Genomic DNA, 17,400 nt, shown 5'->3' with positions numbered 1-17,400 from the left:
CAAAAATAACATCTCTACTGATTACAATCTTCTTCGTCAGTGGATTAAGCAATTTATATACCTTTGATGCTTCACTAATACCGAGAAAGATACATTTTTTGCTTTTGTCATCAAGCTTCTTCCTGTCCTCATTCTCTTCTAGAATATGCGCATAGGCAATGCAATCAAAAATTTGAAAGTGGTCCACAGTTGGTTTTCTTCCACTCCAAGCTTTCTCCGGAGTCATGTTTTGAACAACAAATGTTGGACTTCTATTTAATACATTAATGCTCCAATTTACCGCTTCTGGCCAGAAAGTCTTTTTCATTTTTCCTTTGGCCAGCAAACTCCGCACCATATGGAGAATGGTTTTATTCTTCCTCTCCGATATACCATTTTGTTGTGGTGTATAAGCAGTGGTGAGCTCTCTTCGAATTCCACTAAATTCACAAAAGTCTTCAAAGAGTTTTGAGCAATACTCGCCCCCATGATCAGTTCGAAGAGTCTTTATGACCCTTCCAGTTTCATTTTCTACATGAGTCTTGAAGCTTTTAAATGATCCAAAAGCTTCTGATTTTTCTTGTAAAAAATACACTAAAGTTTTTCAGGAATATTCATCCGTAAAGGTAATGAAATACCTTTTACCTCCATTAGAAATTGGTTTAATTGGGCCACAGATATCTGAATGCACCAAATTCAAAATACCCTTTGCTCTCCACGACTTTCCTTTTGGAAATTGAGAACGATGTTGTTTGCCAACAACACATTCTTTACAAACTTGGGAAGGGATGATGATTTCTGGAAGACCGATCACTATATTTTTCTATTGGTGAGTTTTTAATCCACCAAAACCCAAGTGACCATATCTAAAATGCCACATCCATGAGGGATTTTTTACTTCTGCCTTTAAACAAAACTGAATGCTCTCAATATTCAAGGGAAATAACCTCTTTGAATTCATTTTCGCAACAGCAATAGCTCTTCTAGTAGGACTATAAATCTCACAAACATCTTTCCCGATGAAAATAGAATATCCCTTTTCTTGCAATTGTCCAACACTTAACAAGTTGCTTTTTAAAGCGGTAACATAAAGCACATTTGATATTATTTCTTCAAAACCATTCTTGGCTTTAATTTTAATATCACCTTTTCCCATTGCATCCACAGTAGAGCAATCACCGAAACTAACTTTAGAACGAAAGCCTTCATTTAAAGAAGAAAAATAAGACTTACTCCCACTCATGTGATTAATGCAGCCTGTGCCCAGATACCAAACATCTTGCACGGGTTTTTCTTCTGTGTCTATTGCCATCAACAAGGTCTCGGTTTCGTTGCTTTCAATAAAATTTGACTTCTCACCCTTGTCACTAGGTAGCCTAGTGTAATACTCAGACTGATAATGACCAAATTTATGACATCGATAGCATTCGACTTTTGATTTATCAAAATTCTTACCCCTGCCTTTGGCATCATCATTGGCTCTAAAATTTCTGTCGCCATCTCTATTTCCTCTATCTTCTCTCCCTTTTTCTCTACCTCTACCTCTACCCCTTCCTCTAGAATTAGAAGAAACAAAAGTAGAAGCCTTCAAGGCTTGCTCCTCAGAAGTTGAATTGCGGTTCATCTTCTGTTCATGCACCAATAAGGATTCATCTTCTGTTCATGTACTAATAGGGAGCTTTGTAATTCATCCAACAATAACTCATCTATATCTTTTGATTCCTCAATGGAGCAAACCACATAATCATACTTCGACGTCAAAGAGCACAATATTTTCTCAACAATTGTGACATCAGTCATCTTCTCGCCATAAAATCGCATTTTGTTGCTGATCTCCATTGTTCTAGCGTAATAACTTATTACAGACTCTCCTTCCTTCATCTGCAGAGTCTCAAAATCCCTTCTTAAGGCTTGAAGCTGTGCACGCTTCACTCTAGTAGTGCCTTGATATTTCTTTTTCATGGAGTCCCAAATATCCTTAGAAGTTTCTTTGCAAAGAATAGTTTCTAGGATGGGACGATCGATAGCCAGAAAGAGATAATTCTTCGCTTTCAAATCTTTCAATTTTTTCGCTTCCAACTCTGTTTTTTGAGTATTCGTCAAAATTTTGCCTACTGCCGGAGTATTGATGTCATCCTCCACAATTGGCCAATACTCCTTTGACCGTAAGAAATTCTCCATCAGCATGCTCCAATAGTCATAGTGATCATCAAAGCGAGAAATTGTTGCTTGTACGAAATTACTATCTGATGCCATGAGTGTTACAGAATAGAGAAGAGAGGTTTAGGTGCTACTGTATTTTTTTCTTCACTGTAGGATCTCACGCTCGCTTTGATACCATTGTAAACAGATGTGAAACAGTGAAGTATTTGCAGAAATTTTAAGACTAAAGATGGAGTCAATACACTGACTTTAATGGAACTATCTTGACTGCTATTCATAGTCGTAGGCTGCTGATTTTACACACAGAAAGATGCAATAAAATAAACCAAAAAGCTGGAACGGCTAACTAAGATAACTCCTAAAAAATAGGAAATAAATTCACGATAAACTACTCTCCTAAGGACTAGGAAAAAGCTAGAAATAGACTGAAAATAGGACTTTATTTGCTGACTTTATTTGCTAACATAAATTACAAAACTCAATTCAAAGAATGGAAGCTTTAAAAATTACTAATATTTTGGGAGTTGTGGGCTTCTTTAATTGCAAGACAAAGGAAAGAATAGTTATTGAAAGTAGTTGTATGTTTTTGTAGGGAGAGCTATCTAAGCAAAGCAAAGTTAAGGTCAAATTAATAACACCACAAATAGATGAGATCGTAAATCTCAGCTGTTGGATTTTGAGTTGGCGTAGAATTGTCAGTTGAGACAACCCCTTAAATATTATCCAAATAGAAATATCAATATGCACATAATAACAATCTTTTTTAAATTCTTTTCTAATTTTTCTGCCTAACCAAAATCTAATAAATTTTTTTAAAAATACTAATAATTTCAAAAATAAAAAGAAGAAGAATAAGAGAAGCCAGTTGAAGAATAATATGATGATGCAGATAAAATTGATTATTTTGACAATAAACACAAACCTATCTAGTTGCATGTGAAATTCAACCCACAACTATCCAAAAGTTCAAATTTTCAACGTTATTCAGAAGTACCAACAAATTAAAAAGTCATCAAAATAACAAGAAGAAGAAAAAAAGAGAAACCCACTTCAAAAATAATCTGAGAATGCAAGTAAAATCATTTGATTTTGACAGAAAACACCAAATTATTTACATGCATGTGAAGTCCAACCCAAAACTATGCCAACTTTATCTAAAGTACTTAGAAATCAAAAAGTCATCAAAATAACAAAAAGAAGAAAAATATGAGAAACCCAGTTCAAACATAATCTTAAGATACCAGTAAAAATGATTGATTTTGAGAGAACACACGAAATTATTTACATGCATGTGAAATTCAATCCAAAATTATCCAAAAATTCATGATTCCAACTTTATTTGAAAGTACCTAGAAACCAAAAAGCCATAAAATTTTAACACTTGTGTTTTGCTTTTTCAAAATTTCACTCATCAGAAATCGACTCAAAATGGTACTCTTGGATAAACTTTCTTATACGGTGATATAGGAAAAATCATCCATAAAAGAAAATAAATAAAAAGAAAATAAATAGAAGAAGAAGAAGAAGTATCTTAGAAGAAGAATAAGAAGCAGCAATAATAAAGTGATGACAGAGAAAAAACTCTTTGTAAAATAACCTTAGTTGATCTCTGTAAATAAGAAATTTGTAATGTTGAAAAGACAATGAATAATTGAGTGAAAATACATTATAATACGTTTATAAAAATAAAAAACATGTATAAAGATAGGTGTAATAAGTCTATATTTTACGCCAATTATATGTGAACAGGACAACTATAAATTTACCCCACTATTGATTCTATTTTATGAAACTACCCTTACTAGTACAAACTAACCTTCACTTGTATAAAAGTGTAATAAGAGGTAAAAATATGTATTGATTAACTATCATATTATTGATTAAAAATATATTTTAAGAAGTCTATTATGTATTTATTAGATTCATGCAAATGCTGAAACTATCACAATATGCTGAAAATAGTCATGGGGTAGCGTCCACTCATAAGGAGGGATGATTAGTCTATTTGCTTGTCCAACTTCAAACACTCATTGTAACATATAGATACATTATTATGTGTGTTAAAAAATATAGTTTTTCATTATAATATAACAAGTAGGATTTACACACAAAATACGCTCTCATCTCTTAATTTAGTGGTGTATGACCCGTGTTAGTATGAACCCATCATAATGAAAGTTTAAAGCAATTAAATCAACTTTATTTGAAAAACATAAAACTAATTGGAAAGTAAATAATGTACCTAAATTAGGTGGATTAATTACTTAATACCACTTCTTAACTTATCATAATTATTTAAAATCTTAATTATTTTAAATAATTACTTAAATTTTTTATTTACTTTCTCTCTCTTAAAATATCATATACATCACAAAAGGGGGAAAGACACCCTTCTTTCTCGCATAATGATCCACCTATGCCCTTATTTACTGCTCCTTTTATCGTCAATTTCTTCTTTAGATTTGAAATTTATGGGAGAAATTTCTTGTCTTTTCTTTCTTCCTTTTTTCAAGAAAATAATTTATCATTGATAATGCTATCGATGGTGTTAAATCAAATGATTTATCATTAAAATTTGTGGAAGAAATTTCTTGACCTTTCTTTCTTTCTTTTTTCAAGAAAATGATTTATTATTGATGCCACCAATATCACCGCACCAACACCATTAATGATGAAAATCGATTCAGCTTCTGATGCCGCCATTGATGGTGTTAAATCAAAGAGAAAATAAGGATATGCTTCTTTGAAATGGAAGGTTGGTCCTTCAAAATTCAAAGTTGTTGAAAAAATCAAAGAGACACATCCAAAAGTTATTATACATATGTATCAAATTGAAAAATTTATTAGATATATAAATTTTACTGTTGAGATACATTATCGATATTATTTTCATACATGAGACATAATTTTAATTATGTATTTCTCTCCAGTCTAATTATTGAAATATGTATGTCGATCAAATAGATTAAAAAATGAATGTATCTCAATGATAAATTTTGATGTTGAGATACATAGTTAACATTAATTCCATGCATGAGACATAATTTTAACTATGTATCTCTCTTTAATATTAAACAAAATTATGTATCTCCACCTAATAACTTTAAAAAAATGAATGCATCTCAGTCAATATGGCTACTATCCAAGCGATTACTAACTGTTCTATTTCTTATGTATCTCAATGCTGGGTATGCATAACAATGTCAAAGAAGTTCCACCACGTCCATTAAGGTTTGACAATTCTTGCAAAGTTAGATTTCTAGAAGATTTTAAGGAAATTCTGAAAAATGAGAAGGTGGAGTTGTTCGGTTAGATGAGGGGGTGATATCCTTTTGAATTTAAAAAGTGGAGAAAAATATTTCGACAAGATGAATGAGAGTCCTTTTTTTTAATATCAACAATATAACTAATTACGATTTTCTTGGAATTTTGACAGTAATTTTGAAATTATAAAGCATGATTTCCTTCTCAATTTTTGTTATTTTACTTTTTAGTGCATCATAGCTATTTTAGTAGATATATCAAATAAAATGTATCTCTTGTTAATAGATGTATCGATAAAATAGAAATTTTAGAGTTTAAGAAATTTTGCTAAATATTGAGATATAATTACGGGTAAACATGTGAAACTTATATAAAACACCCAAATTAGACCCGGAGAGTTACAAGATACCTATGTACATTCTATTTACATATTAATAATATGTGATTATTAAGTTGAAGGCCAAGGTAGGAAGTTGGTATTTGTAAGGATATAGCAAACTAATGAATAGATAAACTAAACTAATATCATAACAGCTAAAAACAGTTGTAACAATGCACCACCCTTTAAAAAATATACATCAACATAGCCTGACAATTCATTTCTCATGAAATATTCTCGAGAAAAGTAATTTGGATACACACGAGGGAAGTAAAAGACTCATGTACATAAATAAAAATGTCTCTTATATAACAACTTAAGCGTTAAAATGAGATGGTACTCTAAGTATTTTAGCCACATGCTCCTAGCTAGTCACTATATGCTAAGTATTCTAGAGTATATCTGTATCATTCCTTTTACTTTGATGTTGTTACCCATATCAAGGTTTATTTCCCCTTTGGCCCTTTTGGCCATACCAAGCATTACGACCTTTAAACAGGGTCACATATGTAATAACCAGAAGTGGACCAACAAGCTTCTTGGGTTCTTCGGCCAGAAGATGTGTAATGAATATCATCTCAGATGTACAATGTGTGAAGTATACTGACTTGCTCGTGGCACTTTTATTCGTAAGAGCTGCTATCATACCTATCGAACAAGAAATAGTGTATCAATATATGATTTCATATGTAACTAAGCAACTACCAGTCTAACACCTAATGTCCAATTTTGATGTTTCAATAACAATTAATCTATTACATCGTACTGTCATAACCAGGGGATAGAGAGCACTTATAGTGTTATCTATGATGTCATGCAGGATATTGTAGTATGAAAAAAGTCTTAGCCACACTGTGGATTCCGCGACATCCTTTGATATATTTAATAATAAGAATTCTCTGGGCATCATTTTGATTTCAAATGGACAAGAAACTCAAGAATCTAGCTCTTAACTTCTTCATGAAACTCAAATGCTCATGTTAGTTTGTATTTAACTAAAAATGTCACAATGCTTAAACTCTGGGAAGATGATGTGAAATAGAAATTAGAACTTTCGACGCTTAAAACTATGAAAATATGTAAGTTTCTTAGGTAATTTTGTTAGATATGATGCATTTTGGGTAAGCTTTGCAGAAAACTTGATATTGGATGCTAAGTTTGTGAAAAAGTGAAAGATATTGTTTTTGGATACTTATGGGACCGATTTTGGATATTTGTGACACTTTTCGGATTGTTCGCGACCAAAGAATGTTATAAAGAAGATCTAGAATATGTGTAACCGGTAGAGGCTGGAGTCATTATCCATCCTCTTTAAGCCTCAGGCATTAAGTTTGATATAACGAGTGCAATGATCCAACTCTTAAATCTGAAGGGTGTATTTGCGGGTTTGCCTTTATATGATCGATGCAAATATGCACCTTGCAAATTTCATTGGGATCTGCAGTTTGTATATCATTCCAAGGGAGAATCAGGAAGTGCTTAGACTGAGGTTGTTCCTCTTCTCACTTACAGAAGCATCTTTATGGCTTGGGGAACTGCTAAGAGGATCTATCACTATATGAAACGAGTTGCGTAGGAAATTCTTGAACCGGTTCTTTCCTCTATCCAAGATGTGTCAGCTTAAAGATGAGATCTATAATTTTAGGTAGTTGCAGTTAAAATCAATGTACGAGGTATACTTCAAGTTCAAGAAGAAGATGAGTATGGTGCCAAACCATTGGATATCAGGGACAAGCTTATTGGAGATATTTTACCGAGCCTTGACGATCAGCTCCAGAGCCATGACAGACATAATATCTAGAGGATATTTTATGAGACAATGCTGGGAGGCATCTTCAGAGATGTTAGATCATATCTCACTCACTAATCGAGGGTGGCAAAATTGGGAGGCTGAGAGAGGATCTGGCGCATATGTTATTGGGGCCTCTTGTGACCAAAAAGTAACTGATCATTCAGTAGCATAAGAGATTGTGCTGCTAATAATGATCTTGGGTTACTGGCAGCAAAAGTTTCTAAGAAGAAGAAGGCTGAGACATTGAGGAGACCGGATGAGTCCCTCTAGCCTAGTAGTTTGGTGGAAGAGTACCCTATTACACAACTTAGAGAGGTTACAGATAGGGTGACATACAGAGTTACTAGAGGACAAATGCGCTTAGTAGCCGACACTATGCTATTAGGCACTATGTGACATATACTACCTAAACAGTCACAATGGGATGGACTGCCAGCCATTACTTTGCCTAAGTCTCAAGCTGAGGTTGTTCAGATTGTCCAGATTGCACAGGAACATATAGCTTGGCCGAGAATAAAGTCAGCACGGAGATCACCTGCACATTCTCTTCTGCTAAGTGATTATGATGATAAGGATGAGGTAGATTCAGAGCCAGTCTTACAGAGAGTAGCTTAGGACCCCTAGTCTGATGAGGGGTTCCAGGATTTATCCGAGGTCGTAGAGTAGGAGGAGTCATCAATGGTACCCCTGTCTAAGGAGGGTACCACCACTCATGTACAGTAATCAAATATAACCCAGTCTAAGGAGTGTATAGATTAGGCTTTCCATGAGGCTGTAGTACAGTAAAGGTAAAGTCCCTTGTACACATGCCTCAAAGACACCTCTTGAGAAAAAAAATCTGAGGTGATAGGTGGAGAGAATGTGGAGTATATTCCATATGGACAGTCATATTTTGGATATTGGATGGCCTAAGAGGCTTATTTATGAGGAGCATCGGATTGATCTATATAGGCTTAGTAGAGTACCCCAATTGCAAGCTTCCTTTGATCGATATTAGTTAGAGTAGATGACTAGACCACTTGATTATTATAGCCCGACTATGGTACGTGAGTTCTATGCATTATACCACACCATTGTAGTTCTTTCGATTCTAGATCTATAGGATTAGTAAGACACATGGAGCAGCCATAGTTTGACCATACCCTTGTGAGAGCGATTAGAGTTGATATTTCAGCAGATGCTATTTATTCAGTCATTTTGGTCTAGATTATATCACTCTAGAATCTACAACGGAGTGTGACTATATACTAAGAGTCGAATGAAATCGACACATTATACGAGAAGTTAAGCATTGATGAGAGAATATTTAGATAGCTAGGTGGATAGCCAGCTATATTTCACTTTTGGGTGATAAGACTCCATAGATCAAGGGTCATGGTGTGATCAAGAAGGGTTTGTTGACATTTGATTCCAAGTTTGGTGGTTTCTCATTTAATGTCTACTATTCCCCACAACTTTAGATAATGTGTTGACTTGGAAGGGAGCAACTTTGATTGCTAGTTTGATGGCAAGATATTCTCTATTGATTTTGCTACTATCCTTTGGCATAAGATCCATGAAAGATCATTTAGGGATATGATGAATTTTCCATTCCCCAGCCTAATTTAGAGGTTATATAACGAGGTTGGAGTACCTGAGATATCGGGAATAAATGAGAGAGTACATATGACAACCACTGTACAGACGAAGAGTATGAAGGATCCAGCATATGTGGCCCTTCCCAAGAGATCTAGTGAGCCTACCATAGTACCTCAGGCCCAGAAAGAGGGACCATCAGCTTCCACAAAGCCTGGTGATGTACATTAAGGTGATGTAAGAGTTAGTGTTGATATTAAGATAGGGGAGCAAAGAGAGGTCCCAAATTTGAGTACTCAAGGCGAAGGGACACCACCCAATTTTTCATCAGCCCCGACTATAACCTCAGAGTCGGTTGGAATATTTACAGAGCCTACTCACCCTCTACTACAACTCTTGCTACAAGTATGATTACTTTATCGAGTGTTCTTGTAGAGCTTTATGGACAGTTAGAGGGCCGATGATGCTTGGTTGTGGGTTGTAGAGACCGAGTTAACTATTCTATATGAGCAGATACATTCAGGGGTTCTGACTACATTTAAGAGAGCAGAGGCTAGATGGGAGGACACAGAGAAAGCTTTCTTATTTGAGCTATGTACTGATTTACAAGCATGTCTTGATGAATTTAAGAGATGGTTAACAACCCAATTTATAGAGATCGAGGTACTAGATCTATCCTAGATGAGAGAGGAGATGGATATATTATGAGCAGAGGTACAATCTCTCACAAAGAGATATGTGGCAGCCAGCCCTTCAGTCATACCTATAGTGGTCCAAATATCACCGACACGTATACCCAAATATTTTGATTTCTTTGTGGAAGATGACACGAAGAGGTACCGATAGTTGGGGCCAAGAGAGATCATATAGAAGACTTGCAGGATCCTGATATGCCATATGACCAGGCCATTAAAAAGGCCAAACATGATTTGATGGATTTCATAGTAGTTGATAGGCAAATATGTGTAGCGATTGTAGTGGGTGCATCTTCTAGTAGTTCACCGCTTCCACCACCACCTCTGCCATATGATATGCCACCATCCAGGGAAGCTCATGACACAAATGCTTAGTGCATCCCAGGTATGTTCTAACTTTTCCTTGTTTTGTATTATTTTTGCTTATTGGGGATAGTGTGTAATTTTTAGTTGGAGGTGAGGTATACCATAGTCACTGCAAGTTTTTGTTGTCATGCTTCTCTTCCTGTCCATCGTGGTATGATTGTTGAACCAATATGTCTAGATTAAAATTTGTGTCATATTATGTTTTGCTTCATATTGTGTTGTGTTTTTGTGTAATTAGGAGATTTTTTAATTATTTAGGGCAGTAGTCATGTTTTGATTGATTTTTGATACCCCTATAAAAATTGTGTGAATATATATATGTGTGAACATTGTGGATCTTGTTATGACATTAGTATTAGAGACATGATAATTATTTGCTAACAGCTGCATGAACTGGATAAGTAGTAGTTTGTAATATTGACTTTGTTCCATGTGTTTGTGAGATGCTACTTATTTCCCTTTGTTTGTTGAATTCAAAACTTGCCTGGTTAGTCTTACCTAGGTTGAAGGATAGTTGGTTAGGAAAGGATCATAGGTCATTTTTTATTTTAGTCCACTGGTAGCCTAAACGACCTTCTCCATGTTAAATAGTATCCCTTGATCCCCGTTTTGAGCCTTATAGCCTATCTTTCTTGTTATACTTTTCACCTTCCTATTTAAGTTACAATGAACTTGTTTTGGCCCTAGTCCTCCTTTGATATTGTGTACCTCAACTCAGGCAAAACACCTAAGTTGAGCGTGGTTATCACAGGGGCGCATAGTGTAAAGTGGGTTTGTAGGAAGGTAAAATAAGATAAAAAGTTAGTCGGTCTGGGTGGGGTAGAAAAATAAAAAAATTATGAAAAAGAAATAATAAAAGACCACACCTAACCTGAATGTGCAATAAAGAATAAAAAGGGAGAAATAAGGGTGGAATAAAGAAAAAGTTGACTAATAAGTAAGAATCCAAGGTTAGTGTAGTGCTAAGGAGGCTTAATCACTTGGTATATCCATATGTACCATACTAACTCCCAAGCCTACATTGCAAGCCGAGAAAAGTCCTATAATGATCCTAGCTTGACAGGTTGAATGTTAAGGTAAAGAAAATAAGGTAAGCTTATAATATTTGATGCACATTAATTGGAACTTCTATTTTAAGTGTGAGTGTATCTTTACTATCCATGCATTGACATGGATTATTTCATATGAGTGATTGGTACTTTTTTGTTGTGAGGGAACTTGAGTCATATTACTAGCTGCTTTCTTGGTTTGGATAATGTAACTTGTACTTATGCATGGTTGTTTGTTGCAAATGTAATGCCATACCTTGATCCAATTGTGCCACCTTTTTGTACTTTATATTTATGCTCGGTTGGTTTTGATAAGTGAGAAAGGAGGGGGTGTTGTGATTTGAGCTTAAAAGTATTGATTAACTACCTTGAATAGCTTAGATTCTCCTAATTAAGCATCATATTTTGTTTTTTCTTGTTTTGTTTTATTTTGTTTGTTGTCTGAGGACATGCAAAAGTTCTAAGTTGAGAGTTTTTATGTGCTATAGAAATATAACACTTTCGATGCTTAGAAATATGAAAATATGCAAGTTTCTTAGGTCATTTTGTTAGATATGACACATTTTAGGTATGCTTTGAAGGGAACTTGGTTTTAGATGCTAGGTTGATGAAAAAAGTTAAAAAAATGGTGTTTTTGGCTACTTATGTGACCAATTGTGGATGTTAGTGACACTTTTCGGATTGTTCATGACCAAAGCATGTGATGAAAGTTGAAGATTTGAAGCTTGGTTGCAAGTGTTGAAAGGTTTGGCCTTACCTATGTCTACATATGGACCACGTGTAGCACATGTGGTCTATATGATACTAAGGTAAGATGGAATTAAAGAATTGAAGTTCCAGACAGTGAAAGAGCTAAAGAAATAACTTTTGGCACTTGCTAAGTCAACATGTGGACTGCATGTAGAACATGATGACCGTATATGGGCAAAGCATGTATCAAAAGTACAAAATCCTGAGAGCAAACCTGCAGGAATTTTTGGTTTGGGCACATGCAGTCACCACATGTGCCTAGCCTAAGGCCGCATTACCACATGTGTCCAAGGCTAGGCCACATGTGGAGACCACATGTAGCCACCGATCTTCTTTTTCTCCTATTTTGTTCGGGCTTTGGTTTTAGGGTTTTCAGATGCACTATAAATGCCCTTTATGTGTTTTTAGTAGAAGTTACGGACTCTTGATACTTACAAACATATTTTGATTCCGAGATTAGATTTTGGTCTTGGAATTCTCTTGTATTGATTTTCTTTGATTAATTCAGTTACGGTTTTGGGTTTTTATTTGTGATTATTGTGATTTCATCTTATGCTTTCAACCATGAATGTTGCTAATAACTTTATGCATGAACAACTAAAAACCCTTAGCTAGTGTTGTGGAAATCCTGGAAGATTGACGAAGTAGGGGAAATGCCATGCGTGCATTGTATTATCTTCAGTTAGATAGTTATCTTAGCAGTTGCAAATGTTAGGATCCCTCCTAGATTATTACTACTTACTCCAAAAGAGGAGTAGTGACTAGGAAAAGATAATTACAACAGTAATTTAGAGTTTAACCATCGATCCACGCTACTAGGTATAATCTAACTAAGATGATTAGATTTTATATAATAACTAGAGATTCAAAAGGTAATAGTTAACTAGGATCAAGATAAGGGTGAAATCCTTCTGCTTGTCCAAAAGACTGTAGAAGGTACATAACTTATCGATTCTGCATGTAAGGTATCAAATTGGTTCAATAAAGAATGATAAGCCTAATGAGTTGAGAAACCAGGGGGAACACAATCCTAGTTTTGAGCAATGAATGATAATAACCGAAGTTGATATTCACCACTTGTTCAATATTGCTACTCAAAACCCCCGATTTACTTTTCCAGTTCTGCCAATTAATTACAACAGATGAGAGCCACGATCCATGTATTGGGACTCGACACCAACCTTTGTTGGGTTACAATATTTTGAAGCAGCCTCATCTTCAGAGTGAAAGTGTAGATTGGACGTCACCAAATTTTTGGTGACATTGCGAGGGATTATGATGTTGATTTATGAATTGAAGTTGTTGAAATTTTTAGGGTTTTTGTTTTTGTTCTTAGTTGGTATGCGTTGGTGTATGCTTAACACACGGAGTTGAGGCAATCCCTTACTCCCGATGAATTCGAATCTAGAGAGGATCCTATAAACACATAGTAGGACTATGGAACAGAAAAGAGATGATATTCCTGAAGGAATTCATGATGATGTGCCTCCCCCTCCTTCGTAAGGTTTACAAGATATTATTGATCGAAAGACTGGTGAGATTTTAGCTTAATCTGAAAATTAGAGGAGGGCAACCGAAAAAGCTCAAAAAGTAGTTAGGGAAGCAGAGATAGCTGAGTAAAGACAAGAATTAGACCGTTGAGCAATACTCGGTGGAAATCAAATCAGAGCTAGAGGTGGCTGTGTTCAAGTTATCCCAATATATAAGTATGTGGATCCATATATAGATAATAAAGAAGATTTGGGATACGTTGAGTCAGCAGAGACTGTAGCCATTATCCCTTCTGTTTTACCCCCAGACATTAAGTTTAACATAACGAGTGCAATGAACCTGCTTTTAAATATAAAGGGTGTATTTGCGAGTTTGCCTTCATATGATACAAATATTCACCTTGGAAATTTCATTAGGTTCTACAGTTCATATACTATTCTAGGGATGAATCAGGAAGTTCTTAGACTGAGGTTGTTCCCCTTCTCACTTAAAAAAACATCTTTATGGCTAGGGGAACTGCCAAGAGGATCAATCACTGTATAAAATGAGTTGCGCATATAATTCTTGAACTAATTCTTTCCTCTATCTAGAATTTTGCAACTTAAGGATGAGATCTATAATTTTTAGGCAGATGCAGTTAGAATCTATGTACGATACATGGTTCAAGTTCAAGAAGATGCTGAGTATGGTACCCAACCATCAAATGTTAGGGTTGAGCTTAGTAGAGATATTTTACTGAGCCTTGACCATCAGCTCCATAGACATGTCAGACACCATATCTAGAGGAGATTTTATAAGACTACACTGGGAGGCAGTTTTGGAGATGCTAGATTAGAATTAGCTCGTTAACCTAGGATTTCAAACTCGGGAGGTTGAGAAGGGATTTGGCATATATGCTATTTGCCTCTTATGACCAAAAAGTAGCTAATCATTTAGCAGTCCATGATATTGCATTGCTAAGGACTGTTCTTAGGTTACTGACATAGCAGTTTGCAATTGCGAGTTCCGAGAAAGTGAATGCAATAGGAACAGAGGGATCAACTTCCAAAGCTTATGAGTCAGAATTAAAAGAGGAGACAAACTATCTAGATCGTTAGTTAAAGGGTTTTAGAGCCCAAGTGCAAGTGAGCCATGGTCAGAATTACTATGATAGATACAGAGACCATAGTTGGGAGTGAGATAGTGACCTTACAAAGAAGGATGACTATAGAGAAAAGGGAGATCATTACATTCCACCTGGCAGAAGAGATGCAGAATCAAGAATGAAAGAAATGCTGACTAAGATGGTAAAGGGTCAAGAAAATAAGGAAATCAACCTTAAAGAGATTAAGGCCGATATTTTAGGGTTGACCCAGAAGGTATAATCTTATGCCAATGCTATTAAATAGTCATAGAGAGTTCGGGAAGATGTTAGCAACACTGAACTAGAGGCAGCTAGATACCCTTTCGAGCAATACTATGCAAAATTAAAAAAACAACGGTCATGTTCTTGCCATTACCACAAGGAGTGGTATGACTATTATGGATCCCCCATTACCTGCTAGAAAAGAACCAATACATGATGAGGATATTATTAATAAGACACCTGTTGTGGGCTTAGAAAAGGCAATAAGCAGTAATGATGTAGTTGTTAAGAAAAGAGGTAAGGGATTGATTGTTGAGCAGGAAATAAGACAAATCCCTAGACCACCCATACCTTTTCTTCAGAAACTGAAGTAGAAAAGAGAGGAAGGAAAATTTAAGTGATTCATAGAGGTGCTAAAAGAATTGAGCTTGAATATTCCCCTTCTTGAGGCATTAGAGAAGATGCCTGGATATGCTAGGTTTATGAAGTAATTTTTTACAAAGAAGAAAAGGAATATGATTGAAGATGTTGTTGATTTACACCACTGTAATGTAGTCACTACTAGGTCTCTGGCCCAGAAAAAGAGGTGATCCCAGAGCATTCACCATACCATGCACTATTAGGTCATCCCAATTTGCCAGAGCCTTATGTGACTTAGGAGCTAGCATAAGCTTGATGTCGCTAGCTATATTCAAGCAATTGGGCTTGAACCCTCCTGAACCAACTTCAATGCTATTGTTGATGGCTGACTGCACAGTGAAGAAACCTATGGGAAGTTTGTTTGATGTGATTGTAAGGGTGGATAACTTCATCTTTCTATCTAACTTTATCATTTTGGACTGTAAGGTTGACACTTTGATGCCTATTATATTAGGCAGATAGTTTCTGGCCATAGGTAGAGTGATGGTTGACATGGAAAAATAAGAGATAAAGTTTAGAGTAAATAGTGAAGATGCCAAACTCAATATCCAAAAATCAATGAACCAACAAACTGATATGAGAGTGGTGTGGTGATAGATTGTATTAATGACCCTGGAGGGTACTCTTATGGGTATCTTGATGAATTTTCAGTAATCAAGGTACCTGCACCGTGTCGTAATGTTAAACTAAGAGCTATATGGGAGGCATACCATCGGCTTGTTGGTGAAGTCTGAGTAACCACACAACTACGTCATGTCGCGATATAAAATCAAGCGCTGGGTAAGAGAAAATCCACTATTTTAATGTTTATGTTTTTGTTGTTTTTCTTTTTTAGGTTGATAGTTCATGGACTTATTCAAAATATGGTAAGATTTAACTTTCATAAATTTCCAGATAAGGTACTGTGTGACCAACCCATCAGGGTCACAAGTCCCACACGGGCTATAAAAGTTGAGCATTAAATTGAAAAGAGGAAATTTTTGAGGATAAGAATGAAAAATTGTGGACTTTGGTACATAATCATACTTTTGGGACCGTAAAATCAAGTTAACGGACCATAAGTAGCTGGGAACAAATAAAAATGCCAAGTACAAAATGCAGGAACACGAGCCAATTTTTTTTTTTCCACATGTGCCTTGCACATTTGGGACGCATGTAGCACATGCGCCCTAGGGCTTGCTGTATATGGCAGGTGCATGTGGGTGCCAAAATTTATTTACTTGTTGGCCCAAATTTAAATTAAAATTTTGGGCCCACCAAGGTATAATTAAGACCTAAATCATCCCCAATCCTTATTTAAATATATTTAACCTCATTCTAACTCATTCAAATCCTCAAAACCTCATTTTTCTCTTTAATTTTAAACATCCTTCTTAATTCATAAACTAATCTCGCACTTAAAGAAAGGATAAATTAAAACTTGTTTGAGGTACCAACTTGTCCCAACATACTAAAAACAAGTTCCAACTTGGGTTTTGCTTGATTTCTTCATTGGCCACTTCTGAATTTTCATAAAAGAGGTAACTTTCTGGATCCTAATAATTATGTATTAATTTATTTATCAAATAAACAATTCGATATGCGTATTCCTACAAAAAATATATAGAATCTATCATTCTTGTATATAAGAGCCTTGAAGTAGCCTAAAATCCTAATGTATGGCATTGTTTTTAATTAAATTCTAAGGTTAGGTCCTAACCGAAAGGTGAACTTGAATGAGTAGAGCAATCTCAAAGTTTGAGCATGTTAGTTTTCTTTGAAAATCTTGATTCTTGATATGTGTGTGAACATTGGAGTTGTTGCAACTTCAAATAAGTTATAGGGGTGTGAAAATTAAGTAAAAATTCAAACTTTTAAATTTTGAGTTTTTCTTCAACTTTTACAATCCCTCATTTTTGTTGGAAACTAACGAATAGTTTTTTGGGTACATATGACACCAAAAGCTACTAAGAAGAAGAAGGATGAGACATCAAGGAGACGGGATGAGTCCCTGAAGCCCAATGGTTTGGTGGAGGAGTACCCTATAGCATGACTTAAAGAGGATACAAATAGGGTGACACGCAAAGTTACTAGAGGATAGATGCGTAATGTAGCTAACACTATTCTATTGGGCGCTACGAGACTGACACTAC

At 35.4% G+C, this 17,400-nt stretch overlaps 1 protein-coding gene across 1 annotated transcript; it reads right to left on the bottom strand.

Annotated features, from left to right (window-relative positions):
• Positions 1 to 1,599: 1,599 nt before the first annotated feature.
• Positions 1,600 to 2,235, bottom strand: LOC124887324. The gene has a single exon (XM_047396797.1). It carries the CDS (start codon positions 2,233 to 2,235, stop codon positions 1,600 to 1,602), a length of 636 nt encoding a protein of 211 aa, XP_047252753.1.
• Positions 2,236 to 17,400: the final 15,165 nt, after the last annotated feature.

This window comes from Capsicum annuum, chromosome 9 (assembly GCF_002878395.1).
Source record: "Capsicum annuum cultivar UCD-10X-F1 chromosome 9, UCD10Xv1.1, whole genome shotgun sequence".
In the NCBI taxonomy this organism is placed as follows: Eukaryota; Viridiplantae; Streptophyta; class Magnoliopsida; order Solanales; family Solanaceae; genus Capsicum; species Capsicum annuum.
The sequence above is the reverse complement of the archived record's forward strand: the minus strand, read 5'-3'. Positions and strand labels throughout refer to the sequence as shown.